This window comes from Anolis sagrei, chromosome 1 (assembly GCF_037176765.1).
Source record: "Anolis sagrei isolate rAnoSag1 chromosome 1, rAnoSag1.mat, whole genome shotgun sequence".
In the NCBI taxonomy this organism is placed as follows: Eukaryota; Metazoa; Chordata; class Lepidosauria; order Squamata; family Dactyloidae; genus Anolis; species Anolis sagrei.
In genome coordinates this window covers 128,338,532-128,364,113 of record NC_090021.1, presented here as the reverse complement: position 1 = coordinate 128,364,113, position 25,582 = coordinate 128,338,532, and the positions used below count along the sequence as shown (strand labels likewise).

Here is a 25,582-nt window from a genome sequence, read left to right as displayed (position 1 = left end):
TTTTCATATTTCCATACACACCCACACAGCTTCAAGGCCAGTTCACACCTCTCTATGATTAACCATTACTGGGGGAAGGTGTTGGGTTTCTGTATTTTTAACTTGTTTCTTTTATGCTTTTTCTGACGAAGACTCATGCTGTTAGACAAAAGATCTTTAAGGGGCTTCCAATCAAGCTTCCTTGCCCAATTTCCCTGGCATCTCTCCAACCCTTTATAGCTCCACAAAGCATCACAAGAGTATATTGGCCCTTGATATCGGTGGAGGTTATGTCCAGGACTCCTACAGAAACCAAAATCTATGGATGCTGAAGTTCCACATACTGGATATCTTCTATTCGAAGATGCCATCAATTGAACACTAATTTCATTACCACTTGGAAGGGGGAGGGGCAGAGAGAACAGCACAGACATAGCTATAGATATATAAGCATCTAGAATCATAGAATCCTAGAGTAGGAAGAGACCTTGCGGGCCATCCAGTCCAATCCCTGCCAAGAAGCAGGAAAATCGCATTCAAAGCACCCCCAACAGATGGCCATCCAGCCTCTGCTTAAGAGCCTCCAAAGAAGGAGCCTGTGGTTCTAGGAGACCCTGGTGGCGCAATAGGTTAAAACTTTGTGCTGGCAGGGCCGCAGACCAAAAGGTCGGCAGTTTGAATCTGGGGAGTGGGGCGAGCTCCCATGTGTCAGCTCCAGCTTCTCATGCAGGGACATCAGAGAAGCCTCCCACAGGATGGCAAAACATCCGGGCATCCTCTGGGCAACGTCCTTGCAAATGGCCAATTCTCTCACACCAGAAGCAACTTGAAGTTTCTCAAGTCACTCCTAACACAGAAAAAAATGGTTTTAAAAACACAGACTGTTTTCAGAAATGTTTTTCTTTGGGGGGGGAGGGTGTCTTGGAATTAAAGAAATGCAGGATATAAAAATGTAGCAAAACAGTGCCCTTTATATTATTCATGGATGCTCCTATTCCACATATTTGAAGGCATAGTAAAATGATGCTCTTGAAATCATCTGTGGATGCTCAGGTAAACCAACAGTGTAATAAAAGAGTGCCCTAAAGCAGTGGTTCTCAACCCGTGGGTCCCCAAGTGTTTTGCCCTTCAACTCCAAAAAATCTGGTAAAATAGCTGGGATTTCTGGGAGTTGTAGGCCAAAACACCTGGGGACCCACAGGTTGAGAACCACTCCCTTAAGGACAGAATCGCGTTCACTTTTGGAATTTTTACTAAGGGTCAACTGTATCCACAGATTATGCAGCACACTATACAAGAGCAACCCTTAGTCCCTCATTTCCACCCATTTCAATCTCACTCTGCAGCCAACCCTAGTGGAGGATACCAATGTGATATTTCCCAGGCCTAACACCTAACTCCAGGAAATCCCATCTCTCCATCCTGGAAAGGGCCACTTCATCCCTGGAAAGGAGCCCCCGATAGTGCAATGGGTTAAATCCTTGTGCTGGTAGAACTGCTGACCAGTCCTAGTTAACGGTTCGAATCTGGAGAGAGTGGGTTGAATTCCCTCTGTCAGCTCCAGCTCCCCATGCAGGAACTTGAGAGAAGCCTCCTACAAGGATGGTAAAGCATCAAACATATGGGTGTCCCCTGGGCAACGTCCTTGAAGATGGCCAATTCTTTCACACCAGAAGCGACTTGCAGTTTCTCAAGTCACTCCTGACATGAAAAAAAATTGTGTTTGGGGACTGCAATTCAAAAACGATGTGGCGTGAAACAGCTGTCCCAGATGTGCCACCTCTATTTGGAGTGTTGATTTGCCTCTGAGGTGGCATCTACACAGGCATGAACAAACTTGGGCCCTCCAGGTGTCTGGACTTCAACTCCCACAATTCCTAACAGCTCGATGGCTGAAATTTGCCCATGCCTGATCTACACCATAGAATTAATGCCACTTGATGCCCTTCTAATTTCCACGGCTCAATGCTAGGAGATCCCTGTGATTCCGATCTCCAAAGTCAAAGGTTGGAAAGGTCAGTGGTTCAAATCCAGGGAGAGTGGGTTAAACTTCTTCTGTCAGCTCCAGCTCAGCATGAGGGAACATGAGAGAAGCCTCCCACAAGGATGGTAAAAAACATCAAACATACGGTTGTCCCCTGGGCAACGTCCTTGCAGACAGCCAATTCTCTTAAACCAGAAGTGACTTGCAGTTTCTCAAGTTGCTTCTGACACGAAAGAAAGGGCAAAAAGCAGATAATGTGGGATTTTATTCAGCTGTGTGGAAGGGGCCTTGGTGCTCTTCCACACAGCTGTTCAACAGTGGAACTCTATGCCTCAGGGCCCTTCCACACAGCTCTACATCCCAGAATATCAAGGCAGAATATCCCACATTATCTGCTTTGAACTGGATTATCTGAGTCCACACTCATATAATGTGGGATTTTCTGCCTTGATATTCTGAGATATAGGACTGTGGAAGGGCCCCAAGAGGTCAGCGGTTCGAATCAGGGGATAGTGGATTGAGCTTCCTCTGTCAGCTCCAGCTCCGCATAAGAGGACATGAGAGAAGCCTCCCACAAGGATGGTAGAAACATCAAAACATCCGGGCTACCCCCTGGCAACGTCCTTGCAGACGGCCAATTATCTCACACCAGAGGAGACTTGCAGTCCACATTCTGATAATGTGGGATTTTCTGCCTTAATAATCTGGGATATAGGGCTATGTGGAAGGAGTCCAAGAGAGCAGCAGTTTGAATCTGGGGAGAGTGGGTTGAGCTTCCTCCATCAGCTCCAACTCCTCATAAGGGGAAATGAGAGAAGCCTCCCACCAGGATGGTAAAAAAACGTCAAAACATCCCCTGGGCAACGTCCTTGCAGACAGCGAATTATCTCACACCAGAGAAGACTTGCAGTCCACATTCTGATAATGTGGGATTTTCTGCCTTAATAATCTGCGATATAGGGCTATGTGGAAGGAGCCCAAGAGAGCAGCAGTTTGAATCTGGGGAGAGTGGGTTGAGCTTCCTTTGTCAGCTCCAGCTCCGCATAAGGGGATAATGTGGGATATTCTGCCTTGAAATTCTGAGATATAGGGCTGTGTGGAAGGGCTCCAAGAGGTCAGGATTTTGAATCCAGGGAGAGTGGGTTGAGCTTCCTCTGTCAGCTCATGAGGGGACATGAGAGAAGCCTCCTACCAGGAAAGAAACATCAAAACATCCCATGTGCAACGTCCTTGCAGACAGCCTATTATTGGATACAGGGCTGTGTGGAAGGGCCCTAATAGGTCAGTGTTTTGAATCCAGGGAGAGTGAGTTGAGCTTCCTCCGTCAGCTCCAGCTCCGCATGAGGGGACATGAGAGAAGCCTCCCACCAGGATGGTAAAGAAACATCAAAACATCCCCTGGGCAACGTCCTTGCAGACAGCCTATTACTGGATACAGGGCTGTGTGGAAGGGCCCTAATAGGTCAGTGTTTTGAATCCAGGGAGAGTGAGTTGAGCTTCCTCCGTCAGCTCCAGCTCCGCATGAGGGGACATGAGAGAAGCCTCCCACCAGGATGGTAAAGAAACATCAAAACATCCCCTGGGCAACGTCCTTGCAGACAGCCTGTTATCTCACACCAGAGGAGACTTGCAGCATACACTCTGATAATGTGGGATTTTCTGCCTAGTTATTCTGGGATACAGGGCTGCGAGGAAGGCCCTATATAAATCCCAGGATCTGATCCCCAGGTCTTCTGATTTAAACCGGATTATAATGAGTCCCCACTGCCAGATAACGTGGGATAAGACCCAGGGCCTGCCTGGAAGGGCCCTAAAGCATGGAGCCATAGCTGTCAAAATGGTACCAAGCGTGTGGATGTGGCTGCAGGGAGACCCGTTGGGAAGGGCACGAGATGGCCAGGGGAGACCCGGATGAGATTCCATCCCATTCCCAACGGCAGCGTGGATCCAGTCAGGCAAGAGGTGTGTGTGTGTGCCAAGGCTGAGACACAAAGGGGGCTGCGAAGGGGGCGCCTTACCCTCCTCGTCCTCCTCCCTCCCGAGGCCGCCTGGTCTCCGTCTCCCTCTCCTCCTCCTCCGCCTCGCTCCTTGCATGGACCAGGCGCCGCTCCTTCTCCTCAGTCTCCGGAGCAGCTCCTCCAGGATGCCTTCAGCCTGGCTCGCATGGCGAAGGAGCCTCCTCCTCCTCAGCCTCAGCCTCCTCCTCCTCCTGGCCGCCCTCCGCCCGCCTTCCTTCTCCCTCCTTGCCAAGGCCAAGCCGGCTCTCCGCGCCAGGGCGCTGCCTTCTTCTCTGGCGGCGGCGGCGGCAAGAACGGCCCCTCGCGGCCCATTCCCTCCCTTCGCAGGGGCGGGAAAGGCGATTGCTACGCGACGCGCCAGGACGCCATTCAGCCAGCCTTCCCGAAGCGACCCCTGCCGGCGCAACAGGGACATTGCGTGCTTTTGGCCTCGCCTCCGCCTTCCAAGGCTTTGCCTTTGGGACTTCAGCTCCCAGAACCTCTCCTCATTGGCCAAGGCAGCAGAGGCTTCTGGGAGTTGAAGTCCCAAGCCCCTGGAGGACCATTAGCCTTAAGCCAGAGCAGTTGAAGCAACACCATTTGGAAGGAAAAATCTCTTCACACCTACCTCCAACAGAAACATTCTCTTCTTACGTTTCACCCACATCTATGGCAGGCATCCTCAGAGGGTGAGAGGTCTGTTGAAATTCCCCCCCAGGCTCAGAAGCTGCAAGGCCATTCAGTGCTAACCAAGGTGGCCCATTGCAACATTCACGCCTGCCTCAAACAGACAAGAGTTCTTTCCCCCACCCTGGAAATTCTCTCCTGATGTTTCGCCCACATCTATGGCAAGCATCCTCAGAGGTCAGGAAGACTGTTGAAATTCCCCTCAGGCAGGAAGCAGCCAAGCTTTGAAGCTGCAAGACCATTCAATGCTAACCAAGGTGGCCAATTGCAGCATTCACACCTGCCTCAGACAAGAGTTCTTTCTCCCACTCTGGACATTCTCTCCTGATGTTTTGCCCACATCTATGGCAGGTATCCTCAGAGGTTGTGAGGTCTGTTGAAATTCCCCCAGGCAGGAAGCAGCTAAGCTTTGAAGCTGCCAGGCCATTTAATGCTAACCAAGGTGGCCAAATGCAACATTCATGCCTGCCTCAAACAGACAAGAGTTCTTTCTCCCACCCTGGACATTCCACATTTATATAAACCTCACTTGATTTGTTTCCAACAGACCTCACAACCACTGAGGATACCTGCCATAGATGCAGGCGAAACGTCAGGAGAGAATGCCTCTGGAACATAGACATACAGCCCGACAAACTTACCCAATCTGTTCCTGGTTTGAAAGTTTTCTTTCCTGTTTAATTGGGTCACACTTATTTTAAAAAGTGGTTGTTATACTCCAAATACTTTGTTTTTTAAACTGCCACAAACTATATTGAATTGTGTTGTCGAAGGCTTTCACGGCTGGAATCACTGGGTTTGCTGTGAGTTTTCCAGGCTGTCTTGCCATGTTCAAGAAGCATTCTCTCCTGACATTTTGCCCAAATTTATTTACAATAGAGTCTCGCTTATCCAACCTTTGCTCATCCAATGTTCTGTACTCAAGCAGTCTGCCTGCCACCCGGATCCACAGCTGTTTCAATACATTGAGATGTTTTGGTTCTGAATTTGTAAATACAGAAATTACAACATAATGTTACCATGTATTGAACTGCTTTTTCTGTTGATTTATTGTAAAACATGACATTTTGGTGCTTAATTTGTAAAATTGTAACGTAATATGATGTTTAATAGGCTTTTCCTTAATCCCTCCTTATTATCCAACATTCTGCCAGCCCGTAAGCAAGACTCTACTGCATTTATTTTTTTCCTGTCAGGAGCAACTTGAGAAACCGCTTCTGGTGTGAGAGAATTGGCCATCTGTAAGGACATTGCCCAGGGGACACCCAGATGTTTTTGATGTTTTACCATCATTGTGGGATGGGAGCTGGAGCTAACAGAGGGAGCTCAACCCACTCTCCCTGGATTCGAACCACTGACCTGCCCATATCTATGGTAGGCATCCTCAGAGGTTGTGAGATCTGTTGGAAACTGGGCAAGTGAGGTTTATATACCCTGTTTTCTTGAAAATAAGATGGTGTCTTATATTAATTTTTCCTCCCAAAAATGTGCTAGGTCTTATTTTCAGGGGAGGTCTTATTTTTCCATGAAGAAGAATTCACATTTATTTTTTAACAAAAAGTGAACATGTATTATATGCTGTACAGTAGTTGACAGTATATAATAAATATACTGGCCCTCATACACAGTGCCACAAAAAATAAGGGCTGTTAAGTACCTGGCTCCCACACACTGTCTGGAGACTGTCATTATCTCCCACAGCAGTTCCAGGACCACTTGTACAGCAGGGATGGTATTGCAGCTTCTGGCCACCAGGGGGAGCATGCTTCCAAACAAAAACGTGGCTAGGTCTTACTTTCAGGGAGGCCTTATATTTAGCAATTCAGCAAAACCTCCACTAGGTCTTATTTTCAGGGGATGTCTTATTTTCAGGAAAACAGGGTATTTGTGAAATGTCCAGGGTGGGAGAAAGAAGTCTTGTCTGTTCAGGGCAGGTGTGAATGTTGCAATTGACCACCTTGATTAGCTTTGAATGGCCTTGCAGCTTCAAAGCCTGGCTGCTTCCCGCTTAGGGGAATCCTTTTTTGGGAGGTGTTACCTGGCCTTGATTGTTTCCTGTCTGGAATTCCCCTGGTTTTTGTTTGTTTGTTTTGTTTTTGTTTTAGTGTTGCTCGTTATTTAATGTCCTGATTTTAGAGGGGTTTTTTTAAATACTGGTAGCCAGATATTGTTCATTTTCATGGTTTCCTCCTTTCTGTTGAAATTGCCCACATGCTTGTGGATTTCAATGGCTTCTCTGTGAAGTCTGATATGGTGACTGTTAGAGTGATCCAGCATTTCTGTGTTCTCAAATAATATGCTGCGCCCAGGTTCGTTCATCAGGTACTCTGTTATGGCTGACTTCTCTGATTGAAGTAGTCTGCAGTGCCTTTCATGTTCCTTGATTCGTGTTTGGGCAATGCTGCATTTGGTGTTCTCTTGGCTTAAAGTTGCTTAATGGTTATACTGAAAATTAAACAGAACTTGGGAGACATCTGAATGTTACAGAACATTAACGAAAAATGGTGTTTCAATTTCTAAGCCCCTCCTTTTCTGCATGTCTCGTAATTTGTATACATCAATTTAACAAATTTAATCCAATATACGATTATGATCCAAAATTATGCACAAGTCTACTATACATTTCCCATTATATTCACAATGCAAAATTATGCACAAGTCTAGCTACACATTTCCCATTATACTCACAATGTAAATGGTGTTCTGGATTTGAATATTCGTATGGTGTCTGCATGTATTTGCCCAGCTTCAACCAAACTTTCCCCAGGTGAGCCAGGTACTCTGCCTTTTCACTCACTTTGTCTATCTTTCTTCTTTGTGGCATCCTGAGGGTTTATAAGTTCTTTTTTGAAAGTATCTTAAACTTCACACTTCTCTCAAATCATGGCCTCTGTGACTCTTCTGCAATGCTGATTCTCTCATTTAACTTGACCCAATACATTCTTAACCCTTTGTTTATCTGGAGGGGAGACTATAATCCTTACTTGTGTTTCTCAGATAATGAGTGGGAAAGCACTTTATCACAGGTTGGTAGTAGCTGTAGTCCAAAGAACATCTGGAAGACCAGAGGTTGCCCAGCTCCCTGGAGCACTGTCTTTCCATTTGAAACATCTGGAATACATCTTAAGTATCCTTTTACAATCCTTACACAACTGTAGCACTGATTCCACTTCAACTTCCATGGCTGCATCCTATGGCATACATATGAAGTAGACAAATGTAGCATCGTTGTTCTATTCCCCCCCCCCCCCATATATGGAATCCTGAGAGTCAACACTGATGGAAGGGCATTTAGGATTGTCAGTCACAGCAATTCCAGAACTCACCAAACTAGAAATCCCAGGAGTCCATAGGATGGACCCATGGCAGTAAAAGTGGAATCATTTCGGTATAATTTTTGTACTAGTATGAATGGGCCTCAATAATTTGTATTTCTTCAGAGGCACTGGAGGAATGCTCCAGTTGAGAACTGTAAATGCCCCTTGCCAGATTGCAAATCTCACTGTTCTAATGGATTAAGCTGCATGCATTAAAGTGGAATTACAATGGGACCCCTCTCCCCATATCCATGGGGGTTTGGTTCTCCGACACATTGTGAATATGAACTATTGCAATCATGCCCCTAATTATTAAATGCTGGTGGCCTGAATGAGCATGGTCCGGGGTGTTTCCATTCAGGTCCCTACCATTTACTAATATGGGATGTGATGGTCCAGTTGCTGGAAATTGTGGGTCTGAATCCCATGCATCTGGAGGGCCCACTGTATAGTTTTATAATTCTATTAAGTTGACTATAAGGTAAAGGTAAATGTTGACATGAAGTCTGGTCGTATCCGACTCTGGGCAGTGGTGCTCATCTCCATTTCTATGCTGAAGAGCAGGCATTGTCCATAGATGCCTCCAAGGTCATGTGGCCGGCATGACTGCTTGGAGCGCAGTTACCTTCCTGCCAAAGCAGTACCTATTGACCTATTCACAATTGCATGTTTTCAAACAGCTAGGTTGGCAGAAGCTGAGGCTAACAGCGGGAACTCACCGCGCTCCCTGGATTTGAACTGCCAACCTTTCGGTCGGAAATTCAGCAGCTCAGTGGTTTAACCCTCTGTGCCACCAGGGGCTCTGAGTAGATATAACCTGGGTTAAATATTTGATGTAGCATTGTTTGCCAATATTGTGGCTAAAATAACAGCTGCCATAATACTTCTTCTAATACATTCTCCATTTATAGCATTAAGAATCGAAGGTATGAACCAATCCGTAATGAAAGACCCAAGTCTCGTGGTGTAGGCTTGCAGGCTTTTTTAGGCAGCAGTCCAAGTTGAAACATGTCAGTCTTTACTGAACTGCTATGCAATCAATCCCTGTAATTGTTTCTGTGGCATCTTACATATTTTAAAGAGGCGAGTAAGGGGGGGGGGGGGGGATTCACATGCAACATCTATATAAAGTAAATATAAGGATGCAATAATTCCACAAGTTTGTCCCACTGGAGTTCTATATGATTATGGTTCTAGCAATAAATACAGCAATTAAGCTGAATTGGCATTTTAAGAAGTGTTTTTGCTTTTTGCCTCATGGTGTACAATACTCTGTTTTTATATAGACTCTGTGGCTTTGGTCTAAATATATGTCTGGCAGATGCACAAGGGTCATCATAACCAGACACTTAAAAGCCGCCTCCAAAAATATTATTACACTGTTGCTTAAAAAATATGTAATATAATTACTGTCATAAGGACTCCAGTCATTCTGGATCTAACCAAACACCTATTTAGTCCAGCATTTTTTCCCACAGTGACTGACTAAATACTTCTGCGAAGTTTGCAAGCAAAACACAGGTACAACAGCTCACTCTCCTATTTATGTTTCCATCAACTGGAATTCAGAAGCACCCTGATTCCAACACTGGAACTTAAAATTGTAGAATCATAAGAGTTGGAAGAGACCACAAGGGCCTTCCAGTCCAACTCCTTCCATGTAAGAATTCACTATCAAATCACTCCAGACAGATTAACATCCAACCTCTGTTCAAAAACCCAAAATAAAAACTTCCCCAACACTCCAAGGTATCATATTCTACTATTAAACAGCTCTCACCATTAAGATGTTCTTCCTAATGTTTAGGTGGAATCTAGTCTCTCAAGTAGCAGAAAGCAAGCTCACTCAATCTTCAACATAACATCCTTTCAAATATTTAAACACAACTATCATGTTCCCTCACAACCATCTCTTCACCAAGCTAAGCATACCCAGCTCCCTGGTTTGTTCTTCATAGAGGTTGGTTTTCCAAACTTTGACCATTTTGGCTGCCCATCTCTGATCATATCCTAGCCTGTGGTGGCCCAGAACATGACACAGGGCTATTCCAGATGAAGTCTGACCAAAGCAGAATAGGGTGGTGTTATTACTTCCTGCAGTCAGATATTACAATCCTATTGATTAAGTCTGGAATCACATTGGCTTTTTTAGCTGCCGAATTGTGTTGTTGGCTCATATTCAGCTTGTGGTTTAAGTTGCTTAGATCTCTTTTACATGTATTGTTGTCAAGCCAAGCACCACTCATCTTATACCTGTGCATTTTGGGGGTTTTTTCCCCCTCCCTTACATTTCTTATTTTTCCTTGAAAAAAATCTTTCTAAGACTCGTGTTACATATAGATACACCTAGGAGAAATGAAATGAAAAACAACCAGTAAGTAACATTTGGAGTGTGGGAGGCAGGGAGTCAATGTGGATAAAGTAAAGTTAAGCCACCCTAGTCTACCCAGCAATCATGTCGGATTCATGCTCTTCTCCCATTACTATCACAAAGGAAGCATAATCGGTTGGCAGCCTAAAAATTCTGCCCTGCATGGAGTTACTTGCAACATTTCTTGCAGAATAATTTTTTAGGCCTTGTAAAAGCAGATGAGGGATAAATAGTACAACTGTGAAGACTACTGAATGTAGAACCCTATACATCAATGGCAGAATTAACTGTACCAGAATTACTTGTCTCCAAATGTACCAGTAATATGATATGGGCAACCTATTTCCCTCCAGATTTTTTATTTATTTTGTGTAGCATTGCATAAAATAGTTTATCCAAAATGGATATAATAGTTTATCTAAAACTGATGAAATAAAGGGATCACAGGCTGCTAGATAATTTTAGACAAAAAAGGGCAACAGCAACTGCATTATCTGAAGCTTTAAACAATTCTTCCTCTGTCCATGCGCCAGGCCATTGTGGGCAAGCATACAGGTGCTGAGATGTTTGTATGACAGATGTTGTTGCCCAGTTAGCCCCAATTCTGATATCCACTGGTCAGGAATGGTGGAAACTGCAATCCAACCACACCGGGATATTCAAATACTGCACGTACTCCATACCCCTGCTATAAGGGTTCATAAACATGCTGAAAATGTGAGATTTCTAATTTCAAAACATTGTCAAAGATGCAGCAACATATTTTAAGAACACTATTTAATAATATTGGATGGTTTATTTATTTTCTTACAACTCTGTATTAAAATACACACACACACACAAAACAGCATCTGTAATTGCATAGTCTAATCCATCTTTTTTAAAAATGCAGAAATGTTTTTTGCCATTTAGCTATAATGTTATGTATTTATCATATCAGGAGCAACCAGATAGTCAGACAGTCAGACAGCTGTAATGTAGGACACATGCAAAACCAAAAACATACAAATTTCACAGCAAAATTCTCTTAAATGTAAAACTGAGTTAATTGAGACACAGTGGCAAGAAAGTGCATTCTGAATACAATACAAGAAAGAAAGAACATGAAACACCATTATTTCCATACATATGAGCCCTGGTGGTGCAATGGGTTGAACCCTTGTGCCGGCAGGACTGAAGACCGACAGGCCGCTGGTTCTATTCTGGGGAGAGCGTGGATGAGCTCCTTCTGTCAGCTCCAACTCCCCATGCAGGGATATGAGAGAAGCCTCCCATAAGGATGGTAAAATATCAAAACATCCAGGGGTCCCCTGGGAAACGTCCTTGCAGACAGCCAATTCTCTCACACCAGAAGCGACTTGCAGTTTCTCAAGTCACTCCTGACACGAAAAAAAAATTCAATACATCAAATAAATCAATGAATATAAAATAATAACCTGAGGTAACTAGACAGCCTTAGGAACACATTAAGACTTCTGCTAGCCAGCTTATCACTGGGACTCTAGTGTAATTTGATCTGAAAGCCATAAACTGCCAGTCTGCTTTAAGTTTCTAGGAAACTATGCTAATACAGTAGTAATACAGCACATATATTGTACCAGTTCCTGGCACACAGAAATGTGGGAAGGGATGGATTATTGGTTAAAAAGTTCTGAACACACATCAATCCTGCATACCAAAAGAGCTGTGTGATTGTATTTGTTTTGAAAGCTGTTCAACAGGTAGGAGGTGTTTCAAACCTCCATTAGCCATTGCTATGTCTTCTATGGGTCTGGAATTTTCTTTTCAGCTGTTCTTGTTAATTACAATGATGCATATAATTCCATGTATTGGGCCACACATCTTTTGAAGATTCTCTTATATTCTTAATACAATATGATCCCCATATCGGCAGAACCTGTATCTGCAGTTTTCTTTATCAACTTCTGGCAAAATAGATGCTGCATGTAAAAGTCCTGAGAGAAACACTTGAGAGAACACTTGGGCAATCCAAGTATTGTTCTTCAGGGAGACCTTTTCCCTAAGCCAACATGTATCCCATTTTGTATTTTTTGCTAGCACAATTGTTTATTTAAAGTGAAGGAAGCCTAATTCCCAGATGTGTGCAATCCTGTGCTTGTAATAAGCAACGTTCATTGGAATATTCAGTGTTGCAATATAGCTAGGTAGAAAAGCGGTTGTTCAGAATCTCAGGGGGCTTTCTTGTAGAGTAGATGAAAATAGTTCTCAGCATTTCAGTGCACTTGCAAATAATATACGAGTCTGATCACCATTCGAGTGCCATATCCACTTTGCTCCAGACATATTTCCCTCCTCGCTTGAGAAACATCTTTTCATCAAATCCACTGAATTTTATAGCATCTTGCACACCCACATCCAGGATAGAGCGAGAAGGCTCTTTCCGCCCATTTACACAGTTCAGAAAGCGCATCTGGAAAAAAAAATCACAGAAAAGAAAACTTTAAGACCAGATTAATCACAGAGTTGGATAGACTCAAACAAGGCAACCATGGACTTAAGTCTAGAAGGCCTGGGAAAAACTGTTTATAACAGGAAGACTTGGAGGTCTCCCATTCACAGGGTCAGTTTGATGACAATTAACAACATAACTAGTCTCCAAAAATTACATGATCTATAACTGAATCATTTGAGGTTACTGGTATATCATTTAAATCATAAACAAAAAGATCAGCATGAATCCAAGGAATGCAGGTAAACTTGTGTATGAGAATAATGAACCAACATTTGGACCGAAGTCAAATTTGTTTCATATCTTTTTAAAAGCTGTATAACAGGAGTTCAAAGGTGTTTGGAAATGTCTCATGAATTATTATAAATTATATTATTTTGAAAAACCCTGCCAAAGGACCCAGAAAATGCGTAGAAAGGACCTCTTTGTTGTGCTATGGTGCATTTTTAGGAAAAACACCAGGCCTTTCTCTGAAGTAGAAAAAGAATACAGGTTTCTTCAGCTGGGACTTCAGATGGATCATTCCAACACAAATTCCCAAAGACCTTGTGGCCCGTCCATACAACACATTTATACCATTGGCTTACATTCAAGAATTATTAAGGCACTACATATCTTATTGGTACAGAAAGATCATGTGAGATGTTGTGACCAGAAAGTAACTTTTCTCTAAAGCAGGCAAAAAAGAAAAGAAAAAAAAGAACATACTATAGATTTCCTGATCACATGGTGTCTCCTACGGTCTCAAATGGCACCATGTAGGTAAAAATGTCTGTTTGATCTTCCTGACAGTATTTTGAAGGAATTTAACAATAATAGGTAAATAGGTAAACAGCACAATACTAGCACTATAAGCAATCCCAAGAAGCAGAACAACAGAAAAGGGTCTTTTATCCATAGGATGGAAGGTAACCAACCCATTAATCAATCAAAGGGGAAATTTGTTCCTTCAGTATTGTGCTGTATTATCTTTGCAAACTTAACAGCTCATCCTCCACAGAGGTTCCCTCCAGTTAGGGTTACGTAGTTCGGACTGAACACAAGGTATGCAGGATACAGTTGGGCCATCATGGTGCTATTTAAAGTACTATTGGACATATAACTGGAATTATGACAATGATGTAACTAGGATGTTGATCAAGGAAACCACCAATACTAGTTCTGTAGATATGGGGCATAAAATATTTTATTAGATATTTAATATTGAATTAGAAATACACCATATTGATTTCGGTGAGACTTGGTTTGAATCAAGCAGGGGTTGGATGTCTGTTTCCCTAGGGAAAAGTTTCAAACAAAGTCCTTTGTTCATAAATAAAGTCATATTTTTCTAATTGTGGTTATGGGGTGAATGTATTAACAGTATAAAAATACTTACATATTCATCCAGAATTAAGTATGAATCTTTCATCTGTTAAAAGAAGATGAATAATTACATTATTTAATGACAACTATGTGTTCTTGATATTAAAAGCATGATTATGACTAATAATGACTCATTTTAAGAGACTGGTATAGCTTTTATTTTTATGTTTTACTTTCTTATATAATGTAATAGAAATGACAGATAGAAGGTAGCACTCATCTGCATGCCACAAGGGCTAGAAATCAAATTTTTAAAAAATATAAAAATACACTTCCAATATATTTCATTCTGTGATACCCAGCACAGAATGTAAGGGTCTGAGTGTTGGACTACAGCTTTGGAGACCAGACTCAAAGCCACCCTTGACTGTAGAAATCCACTGGGTGATGTCAAGCAAATCACACTCTCAGCTTCAGAGGAAGACAAAAGCCAACCCCCTATGAACAAATCTTGCCAATAAAACACCCTTATTGGTTTGCTTTAGGGTTATCACAGGTTGAAAATGAATTGAAGACACACAACAACAATACTGAATTTTATACCTCATGCCCATTACTTTTTTGTTGCAGGTTTTAAAGTCCTTTCTCACTAATGGCCAGGCTCGTAGCCAGGATTTCGTTTCGGGGGGGGGGGGGGAGGGGGCTGAATTTTTTTCAGGGGGGTTTCGGGGGGGGGGCTGAGTTTCGGGGGGGGGGGGCTGAGACTGAGTGAAAGAGGGTCTAGCCTAGCAAACCTTTTGTATCATTACCCCAATACCCCCATGCATATGGGATATATTGAGTATGGTGATCAGATCATGATATGAATAAACATAACAGTTTAAATAATGCACCAGTAAGGCCTTTTTGCGAATCACCATGAGAATTCCCCCCCCCCCCCCCCCCCGGCTACATGCCTGCTAATGGCTATCCTGAAGTGGCCTTATCACACTATTTTCTTGGCAAAATTTGTTAAGAAGGATTTTTCATGGTCTTCTTTTGAAGATAAGATAGTCTGATTTGCCCAAGGTCTAGTTGAGTAGGGATGTCAACAGGGGTTTTCCAGAGTCCTCAGAAGCATCTACACCAGGCCTGCACAATCTGTGGCCATTTAGGTGTTTGGGACTCCAACTACTAGAAGCCCTAGCCTGCTTGTCCAATTCTCAGGAACTCTGGGAGCTGAAATTCAAAACACCTGGAGGGCCACAAGTTGTGCAGGCCTGATCTACACTGTAGAATTAATGCAGTTTGCCACAACCTTAAAGACAGCACGATTAAAAACCCATAAAACACAAATATTGAAATAGATATCCATATGAAGAGTTCTCACAAGCACGCAAAGTAAACTAGCAACGATTCTGACAAATACCTTTTCCTGTCCATAAAAAGTTTTGCAAAAAAAACCCCACAAACAATAAGAAACCCAGTTGTTGTCCTTAGCAAGCATGTTTCAGAATGCTAACAAAATAATTAGCAATTGAGTTACTGTGAGTTTTCCAGGCTATATGGCCATGTTCTAGAAGCATTCTCCTGATGTTTCGCTCACATCTATGGCAGGCATCTTCAGAGGTTATGAAGTTTATTGGAGACTAGCAACCCAGTGATTCTGGCCATGAAAACCTTCAACAACACAATTAGCAATTGAGTTTCTAGTACTCTGATAAAATATCTTGCTTTCAGGATATATGAACAGTAGTCATTATAACTTTACCTTTTGGTTAGATTCAGGCACTAAGCACGAGACACCTTTATGACGCTTAAGGAATTGTTCAAAATCTTCATCACTGATGACAAACCTTTCTGCTTCTCTCAGAGCATCCTCCCCTGAGTTTTCTCCTTCAATCAGAAGACACTGAAACACCTAAGAGACATGAAGTGGCATGAGTCAGAGAGGATGTCTGCCTCTCACAACTACCATAGCAAACAATAACGTTGCTGGAGGAAGTGTCAGGCTGTTTTTTTCATGAAGGAAAACAGCATTGGGATAGCCACACTCTTGTTATTGGAAACTCACTAGTGCAAAGATGTCAGGCACAAGAGGACACACCCATTGAGTTTTTCTCTCCAAAGTAGTGATAGAATCACTAGTTCCATTACCAAAATAATAATAATAATAATAATAATAATAATAATAATAATTGTACATGGATTTTCTAAAAATAACATTTTTCTCCAAAAAGCCACCAGGGGTGCATCTATCCTGTATAAGTAATGCAGTTTGACGCCACTTTAATGTCCATGGCTTAATGAGATAGAAATGGAGCTCCTGGTGGCGCAGTGGGTTAAACCCCTGTGCCGTCAGGACTGAAGACCGACAGGTCGCAGGTTCAAATCCGGGGAGAGATGGATGAGCTCCCTCTATCAGCTCCAGCTCCTCATGCAGGGACATGAGAGAAGCCTCCCACAAGGATGATAAAAACATCAAATCATCTGGGCGTCCCCTGGGCAACATCCTTGCAGACAGCCAATTCTCTCACACCGGAAGTGACTTGCAGCTTCTCAAGTCACTCCTGACACGACAAAAAAATAATAATGAGATAGAATCCTGTTTGTTGAGGCTCCAGCACTCTTTGGGAGAAAAGGTTAGAGACCTTGTAACCCAGGGTGCCCTATGGCAGTTTAAAGACGGATACATTCCTAATGTTGTGATAATGTTGGCCATCCAGGTGCAGCTGTATGAAAATGTATTCCCCTACAGCAATTTCTGAAACACCATGCTATCCCCTATTTCAGTGGTTCTCAACCTGTGGGTCCTGAGATGTTTTGGCCTTCAACTCCCAGAAATCCTAACAGCTGGTAAACTGGCTGGGATTTCTGGGAGTTGTAGGCCAAAACACCTGCAGACCCACAGGTTGAGAACCACTGTGCCTATTTAGTATTCCTTGCTAGTTGTTTGAGCAGAATTTGGTTTCATCAATCCTTTATTTTAAGCAGGAATCTTTGCTTCCCTTGGCAGATGACAAAAGTGGCTTTTCAGAGCTTGTAATTTCATATCCTCCTCTATCCAGTAGTAGTGGCTGCTGTCTCCCATGTCCTTTGGGTAGTGAATCTGAATTTTAAATGAGCTTTTCGAGCTGCTGGACCAATTCATAGGAGATGGTTCTCAAGACTTTGGATTGCTCCTTTAAATCTTGCCTGAAAGACCAGGAATAAATTCACCAATAACTAGTGTGGATTTAGCTAATGAATTATCTGAGCTTCCGTTTTTCAAAAAACCTCCGGAATCAAGAATCACACTATATTTTTTGGCAGTGAATTTGCATTTTGTTGTCTGTATTCAATTCACACAGGGAATTTTTTCTTATGTATTACAGAGAAGGTAGAGTTTTTCTACATGGCACTTTTGGCCTAAGACATATTGTATGGTCCAGAACAAAGCCACAATGCTCCCTTCCATGCCCAAAGATTGAAGAGTGACTTCCTGGACTTCAACTCCCAGAATCCCCCAGCCAGAATGGCTATAATAACATGGAACATATAGCTATGTCTTCCAATGCTTTTGCCCAACAAGCCCATCTTTCTGCCTGTACTACTGCTTCTACTGCAATATTTTTAGCTGATCAAAATATTTGAAACAGAGTAATTGGTTACCTAACTGGTTAATCAAAAGAAAAAGCAAAACCTTCAGCTCTAATCATTCCAGACATTTTGGGAGACCAGTTTGAATCACTTCCTGCTGCTTTCAGTAATGTTTCAATCTCTGCAAAATCTTATCTACAATGGCTGCAAACGGAGCCGAAAGTAAAAGTTAGGAAAAAAATGAGATACAGAACACTTCAAAGTTTTAAATGGTTTTTATATTGTTATGTTGATGGTATTAATTGCACTTTTATGAATGTGTGGCATCAAATTATGCCAACCTGTAACGCGCCTTGAGTCTTTATATGGTTGAGAAAGGCGGGCTATAAATATCGTAAATAAGCAATAAATAAATTCAAATATGGAACTGTGATGATTTTATAGGAAGGATCATTAAGTGCTAATATTTATACACATAAGCCATGTGTTTGGGATGAATATTGCACAAATTTTGTTTGCGTATTCCTAGCATGGAAGCAAAAAGGACTTTTCAGAACATTTTCACAATTTTACTGCCACCTATTGGAAACTAAGGACATTGTGAGATACACAGTTCTCCCTGCCAGTATGCCAGAAGTGAAGTCTAGAAATACTGTATTTCTTCAACTGTAAGACACCATCAATTATAAGACACACCTTAATTTCAATATCACCACCAAAAATACATAAGATACACCTGCGATTCTAAGACACATCCAATTTTAGAGACATTTATATAGCGAAAAGTATGTCTCGGAACTGAAGAAATGCAGTAGTACTTTTAGAACATTTTCCAGGATTTAGTAGCTATGCTAACAACTGGATTCTGGGAACTATAGCCTAAAATTAAAATTAAAGCCTCTTCTGAGCGTAAAATAACACATGTTACAATTGTTCCCTAATGTGCAACTTTGTAAAGACCTCCCCATATGATCTCAACACTGTGTTTTGCATCCATGGGATTTTTAATTCTTAATTTTCTCATTTTGAAAATTAAGAATTAAAAATCCCATGGATGCAAAACACAGTTTTGAGATCATATGGGGAGGTCTTTACAAAGTTGCAAATTAAGTGTTCTGGATCTCTATATTTCCACATTTTTGCCAGGGCTTCCATTTGCAGTCAGTGTAAAGAGTTGACCGCACTGAAACATGGCAGGAAGTCACTCAAATTGGTCTTCCAAAATGTCCAAGGTTATATAAGGGGTCATTCCAACTACCAACTAAACTAAAGACAACAAATCCAAAGTAAAGTGGATGGGATCCGATATAATTCTTTCCAGGTTAGACATTTTGCACTAATCATACAGTTCTGGCTGGGAGGACAAAGTGCAGCCTTCCAAATATTATTAAACTTTTGACTCCCAACATGGCTGATGGGAACTGCCATCCAGCCATATATAGAAGACTGGACTTTGCCCAACCCTGCTGTATGACATTACAGGTCCTGGTTATATGAGATAGAAAGGGGAAAGATATGACACAATGATATCACTTCATAACATGCTCTGAAAAGTCACATAGGAGATGTAGCAGAACCCCATACCTCTTAATCTATCTTCATTCTCATGAAGGAAGAACAGTATAGAAATGGATGACCAAATCAATTCTGGCTTACATTACTGTAAAATGGCTGCAGTGGTGATGCTTTAATGAAGTATGTGGTTTAACAATATATCAGGGAAGAACTGAAGCTCAACCACTTTGAATAATTCTAGTAATCATATAAGAAAAGTCACTAGCTTCTATGTTCTAAAACAATGGTTCTCAACTCTAGGTGTTTTGGACTCCCAACTCCCAGAAATCCCAGCCATCTTATCAGCTATTAGGAATTGTGACAGCTGAAGTCTGAGCACCTGGAAGACCAAAGGTTAAGAACCATTGTTCTAAAACATTAAATGCAAAAGATCCAGTGCACAACTAACTGGACAGTTCACATATTTTGCACAAGGAAAGGTTCTTACCTTCCAGCGGACAGGATTGAGAGCTTTGATCTGCTCGTTCATATCTTCCTCCATATTAAACTGGTTAATCACAGAGTTGATTTTGAACGCCACCCCATAACGTTGGCACCACTGCTTCAATTTATGAAGATTTTCAACGTGGTTTTTCCCTCTTTGCCCACGGCCAATCAAAACATTGACTTCCTCAAAGAAGCTGTCACAAGACACTGCAAGAATGTCAAGGTATTCCCCTGAAATGAGGAGAATTCATTAGTGTTCAGCACCAATTGCTCACCATTGCTCCAGTTTTACTCAACCACAAGCACAGGCTCATCTTCATAGATCTGCGTCATTTCTGTACATTATCTTACTATCTCGGAAGGTAGAATTTACTGCTTCAAAACCTAAAAATACAACATTTTAACTAGGATTACTAAACAGAGAGTAGTCCTTTATCATGGAAAGACATTCTTGTGATTTCTTGAACATCCCAGAGATAGATACCTGACCAGTGGTTCTCTAGAGATCAGCAAAATCCAGCTCCCATCAGCCTTAGTCATTATAACTAATGGCAATAAATGATGGAAACTGAAAGCTAATGTTTCAGACAATCCATGATTGGGTTATCCAGGATTTGTTTATTTGCTATTCATGTTTTCCCATGTCTGCTGAAATTCCCCAACTCCAATGTCTGTGTATCCTCACTGTTGTGTGCCTTCAAGTCATTTCCATTTTATGGTGATCCAAAGGTGAACTTATCATGGATGTTTCCTGGAGAGATTTGGTCAGATTTTTGTCACTGCCTTCCTCTGAGCGAGGATGACTTGCCCAAGGTCACTCAGGAGGTTTCAATGGCTACAAGGAGATTCGAATCCTGATCTTCCAGAATTCTGATCATCCTAGTCCAAAATTCAGAACACTATACCACACTGGGTTGCCCTTATGTAACCAAAATATTGCCAATTAGAATGATTAATATGCGGGTAAGTTGTCATGTTTACAGTGGGACCCTGGCATTCATTGGGTGTTTGGTTCCAGAACCTCTGAGGATAACAAAATCTGTCAACGCTCAGGTCCCATTATATACAATGGTGTAGAAAGAAGGTGTGCCACATATAAAATCAAGCATTGTTTTTTTGGAACACTCTGAATATTTCCAAACCATTGGTGGTTAAATCTGTGGATATGGAGGAATGATTATACTTCTTGTTTAAGTGGTTGCTAGCCAGTCAGTCATGTCTCAGGATACTCCATTCTACTCATTTATGTATCCAAGTTTGTGTTCCTTCCCCAAATAATGGCTCAGGTCAATAAACACATTACAGTAAGCGGTTGGTAGTCATGGGCCTGTAACTTTCAACACTACATATCAAGGGTTGCAGAACAGGTCCAATGAAACCTGGAAAACTGTGTTTTCCCATTTTTGTTATAGATGAAAGAGTGAGAGAAGGCAGCATCTAAATCTTGGTTTTCTTACCATAATGTTTAAACCACCTTTCTTTAATCATGCTGCCATTGCTGACAATGCTAACACTTGGCAGTTTCAGCTCCTGTTTGCAAAACCGAACCAGCTTCCCAACAAAGTCGCCTCTCTCATGGAGAAATGGTTCTCCTCCTGAAAAATTTATTTTCTCCATACCTAAAATGTGTCCAAGAGAGACAGAGAGAGAGAAAGTAAGTGAAATATATTTTCAAACATGCATATATACATGAAGTTATACTTTAGATCAGGACAGTAAAGAAGAAAAATCAGAAAGTGACTTTAAAGAGCCATGATAAAGAAAACATCCCTTTAGAACTTAAAATAATGTAGAAATAGATGTATACTATTGAACCTAATTAGGCCTAAATGATTGGGAGCTAAAAGAACTCTGGACTGAAGCTGGGGATATTGTCAGGGCAAAATGGGGGGGGGGGGGGGACCCTGAAAACAAAAAGAAGCAATAGATGGAACAAACAAGAAGCGAAAGTAAAAAGTGACAGAAATAGAGCCAAAGTGGCAGATGTAATGGTTCAGTGAGCTGGGCATAGGAACAAAGACTACTATTATCATAATCAATGCAGAAAAACAGAAGAACAAGCGCTCTCTTTCACAAGATCAGAGAAAACAAAGGGAAATTTAAACTAAAAGTAAGGAAGTTCTATGACCGACAAACACATTACATGACCAAATAGAAAGACAATGCAACAGTATGCAGAAGAACTACTATATATAAAAGAGATGAAAGAACTACAGATGCATTCAAGGAAGAACCATGGGGAAATGAACTCCAGTTTGAGAAAATTAAAGGGAAGCTGCACTTGGTGGAAAAATTGCCAGGAACAGGTGCCATACACTAAGCAAAGACAAAATCTACTCTAACTCCGTAGAATTCAGTTAAGAAAAAAGGTAACTTCTCTCTATTAAGTGTATTCTGGCACTGAATGTTTGTCACTTTTATTGGAAACTGTCCTGAGTCCATTTAGGGAAATAGGGTAGTATATAAATAATGACGATGATAGTGATTATTATTATTAACTTTTCCCAATTCTGGGTAGATACAATGTTGAATTGATGCAATTTGACATTACTTTGTCATTTTATGAGGTCTTTAGCCTTCTCTGCAAGATAGTGTTGGTGCCCTATCAAACTACGACTCCCAGGATTCTACAGCACAGAGCCAGGGGAGTTAAAATAGTGTCAAACTGCATTAATACCAGAGTGTAGATGCACACCCTGTTTATGCCATGTTTCCAGACAGAGGTATAGTGAAGATATTGAATGAACAATCTCTCTCTCCCTCTGCAAATGACCTCGGCTATGTCTTCTTATCACAGGCAAAAGTGGAGCAGGTCCCAACCCCATGTCCTCCAACATTTCAGAGATAAAAAATCCAAGGATGTTTGGCCAAGCTGCATCAAATTGTGTGATCATTAATGAGGATCACAAAATGCAGGAGAAATTACAGCCATGTGCTTTTGCCTGAGGATGTGTCTACACTGTAGAATGAATGCAGATTGGCACCAGTTTAATTGCAGTGGCTCAATTTATTTATTTACTATAGTAGTAAATAATAATAGTAGTATAGTAGTATAGCCCTTCTCAGCCCTTAGGCGACTCAGGGCGGTTTACAATGGCAACAATTTGATGCCCAAAAACACCATAAAACATTTAAAAACTTTAACATTTTAAAACTTTAACATAATATAAAACCATAACAGGAATAATAAAAGCATACATCATTTGCGTCTCCTAATAAATACATGGAATCAAGGTCTGAGCCTAACAACGGGTGCTCACCCCATTCCCTAGATTTGAACTGTCAACCTTTCGGTCAGCAAGTTCAGCAGCTCAGTGGTTTAACCTGCTGTGCCACCACTATACTGCAATATTATTAGCGATATTACATGTAATATATAATTACCATATTGTATTATTCTTAGTATTGTATTACATTATATTATTATCAATATTATATGTATATGCAATATATTATATTATTAGAAAGTGAGGTGAAATCTCCTGAACAGGGACACAGACAACAAAACCAACACTGGAGTGGTGTTAATCCTTCCCTATGCAATCCAAATTGAATACAGTAGTCTCGCTTATCCAACCTTCAATCATCCAATGTTCTGGAGTATCCAACACAGTCCTCCTGCTCAAATCCATAGCTGTTTCAATACATTGCAATGTTTTGGTGCTAAATTCATAAATACAGTAATTACTACATAACATTACTGTGTATTGAACTACTTTTCCTGTTGATTTGTTGTAAAACATGATGTTTTGATGCTTAATTTGTGAAATCATAACTTAATATGACATTGAATAGACTTTTCCTGAATCCCTCCTTATTATCCAACATTTTCGCTTATCCAACATTCTGCCGGCCCGCTTATGTTGGATAAGTGAGACTCTACTGTATTTATTTATTGATACTGTATATCAATATCTGTACATCAATCTATCTATCTGTATGATCTATCTATGTTTGATCTATCTATATAAATAAAAATATGCTTGTTGGTGGGATTAACATAACTCAAAAACCACTGGGCAAACTGACATGAAATTTGGACACAATGCACCTATCAGGCCAACAAGTGACCATTACTCACCAAAACAATGAAAAATGCAGTGGAAAGGACTTAAAAAGGAAAAAAATAAAGCAAAAAGATGTGACAGAGCATGCACGAAATGACTCTCCCTGGCAAACAAAACACACAATAGCATATCCACACTCTCTTCTGGACGACAGCTCCCAGCATCCCCTAAACCAGGCCCTTTAGGAGAGGAGGATGATGCAAATGCACTGCTTCCAAGATGCTAGCTTGCCTCTCCTTGGATTTCTTTGAAAGCATCCCAATCCCGGCATATTTCCAATTTCCAATTCCTGGACTGCAACTCCCAGCAATCCTCCAAATAGATAAGATAGATAGATTAGATAGAGATACATAGATAGGTAGATAGATTGATCAGGAGGAACACTGGGAGTTGCAGTCCAAGAATAGGTAGAGAAGGAGAGAAAGAAAGAAAAAAGGAAGGAAGGAAAGAGGGAAGAAAGGAAGGAGAGAAAGAGAGAAAAAAGGAAGGAAGGAAGGAAGGAAGGAAAGGAGGAGAGAAAGGGGGAGGAAAGGTTGGCTACAGCAACTAGTGGGTTGTGTGTGTGTGTGTATGATCTATATATCAATACTGTATATCAATATCTATCTATCCACCCAGCCATAGATTTGGCTGTAGTTACAATTTTAAAAGTTAAAAATGCAACTAAGTTACAAATGCAACTTAAGAACAAACCTACAGAACCAATCTTGTTCACTCATTAGATCAGGCATGGGCAAACTTGGGCCCTCCAGGTGTTTTGGACTTCAACTCCCACAATTCAACTCCCTACCGGCTGTTAGGAATTGTAGGAGTTGAAGTCCAAAACACCTGGAGGGCCCAAGTTTGCCCATGCCTGCATTCGAGAAGCCCCGCTCTGGTGCTGTCCCAGCCCCCTTGGGCAGAGAAGGCGACAGACCTTGCGAAGCTCCCCCTCCCAGGACCCCCTAGCATTGAGACCCCGAGCCCAACCCCCTCCTCTCCCTCACCGGCCTCCTTGAGCAATCGGAGCCCCCTCTGGGCTTCCTCCAGAGGCAACACGAAGGAGGTCTTGGCCGTGTGGAAGCAGAAGCCGCACCGGTAGTTGCATTGCCGAGTGAAGTGGTAATTCACGCTCAGCGGCACCAGAGGAGGAGGCGGCGGCGTGGTGGTGGTGGAGCTGTCCTCAGGCGTGCCTTTGGCGGGGTCGGCATTCAAGGAGGGAAGCCGTGGGAAGGCGAAGAGCCAGAGGCAGGTGGGCGCCAGGTAGCGGCTCCAGAAGGCGGCCAGGGCAAGGCGCAGGAGGCGGAGAGGAGGGGCTAACATCGCGGCGTCCTCAGGCGCGACTCAAGAGGAGCTGTCCCTGGGTGGAGTGGCCCAAGGCCTTTTGAGGCAGGCGTCTTGATAACGCATGTGACCCTCGCCCAGGGAGGAGGAGGAGGAGGAGGGAGAGGGGGAAGAGGAAAAGCCCAGTTTCGGTTTCCCCTTCCCCAGCTGGGGACCCAAGGAGAGGCTTATATAAACATGCTTCAATGGAGACACCTTTCCCTCTGAAAACTCTTGCCCGCCCTTGGAGCCAATGCAGGTTGGCCCCACCTGAGCTTTCTTTAAACCGTATCAGAAGCGAACCAAGGGTAATTAATAATAATAATAATAATAATAATAATAATAATCTTTATTTGTACCCCGCTACCATCTCCCCAAGGGACTCGGTGCGGCTTACATGAGGCCAAGCCCAAAGTACCTCAAACAAAACATCAATAAACACAACATCAATAAACAACCATTGAAATACACATCATATAAATCACATAAACACAAACAATCAATGGTGACATATAACAATTTAAAAAAATGGCCTGGCCGAATG

The 25,582-nt window shown here is 42.1% G+C and overlaps 2 protein-coding genes across 2 annotated transcripts in view; both read right to left on the bottom strand.

The window, feature by feature from the left end:
• The window catches only part of RNF144A (ring finger protein 144A), a 58,075-nt gene extending 53,723 nt beyond the window's left edge, over window positions 1-4,352 (bottom strand). The window contains exon 1 of the mRNA XM_060787975.2: window positions 3,982-4,352. Coding sequence (XP_060643958.1) covers window positions 3,982-4,057 — 76 coding nt within the window. The 5' untranslated portion in view covers window positions 4,058-4,352. The remainder of the gene's footprint in view (window positions 1-3,981) is intronic.
• Window positions 4,353-11,732: 7,380 nt separating this feature from the next.
• Window positions 11,733-25,152, bottom strand: RSAD2 (radical S-adenosyl methionine domain containing 2). Its single transcript, XM_060755035.2, has 6 exons — window positions 24,723-25,152; window positions 21,127-21,288; window positions 19,671-19,900; window positions 15,861-16,010; window positions 14,184-14,216; window positions 11,733-12,766 (listed from the first exon to the last, which is right to left on the bottom strand). The coding sequence occupies exons 1-6, from the start codon at window positions 25,036-25,038 to the stop codon at window positions 12,602-12,604; spliced, it is 1,056 nt and encodes a 351-aa protein (XP_060611018.2). The 5' UTR covers window positions 25,039-25,152; the 3' UTR covers window positions 11,733-12,601.
• Window positions 25,153-25,582: the final 430 nt, after the last annotated feature.

Bases quoted from the DNA above. Each gene is read 5' to 3' on its own strand.
- RSAD2 (XM_060755035.2), bottom strand. From the start codon at position 25,038: ATGTTAGCCCCTCCTCTCCGCCTCCTGCGCCTTGCCCTGGCCGCCTTC. The intron at 19,901-21,126 runs GTAAGAAAACCA...TCCTCATTTCAG, and splicing joins AAGGTGGTTTAAACATTATG to GGGAATACCTTGACATTCTT. The intron at 12,767-14,183 runs GTAAGTATTTTT...TTTTTTTTCCAG, and splicing joins ACTTAATTCTGGATGAATAT to ATGCGCTTTCTGAACTGTGT.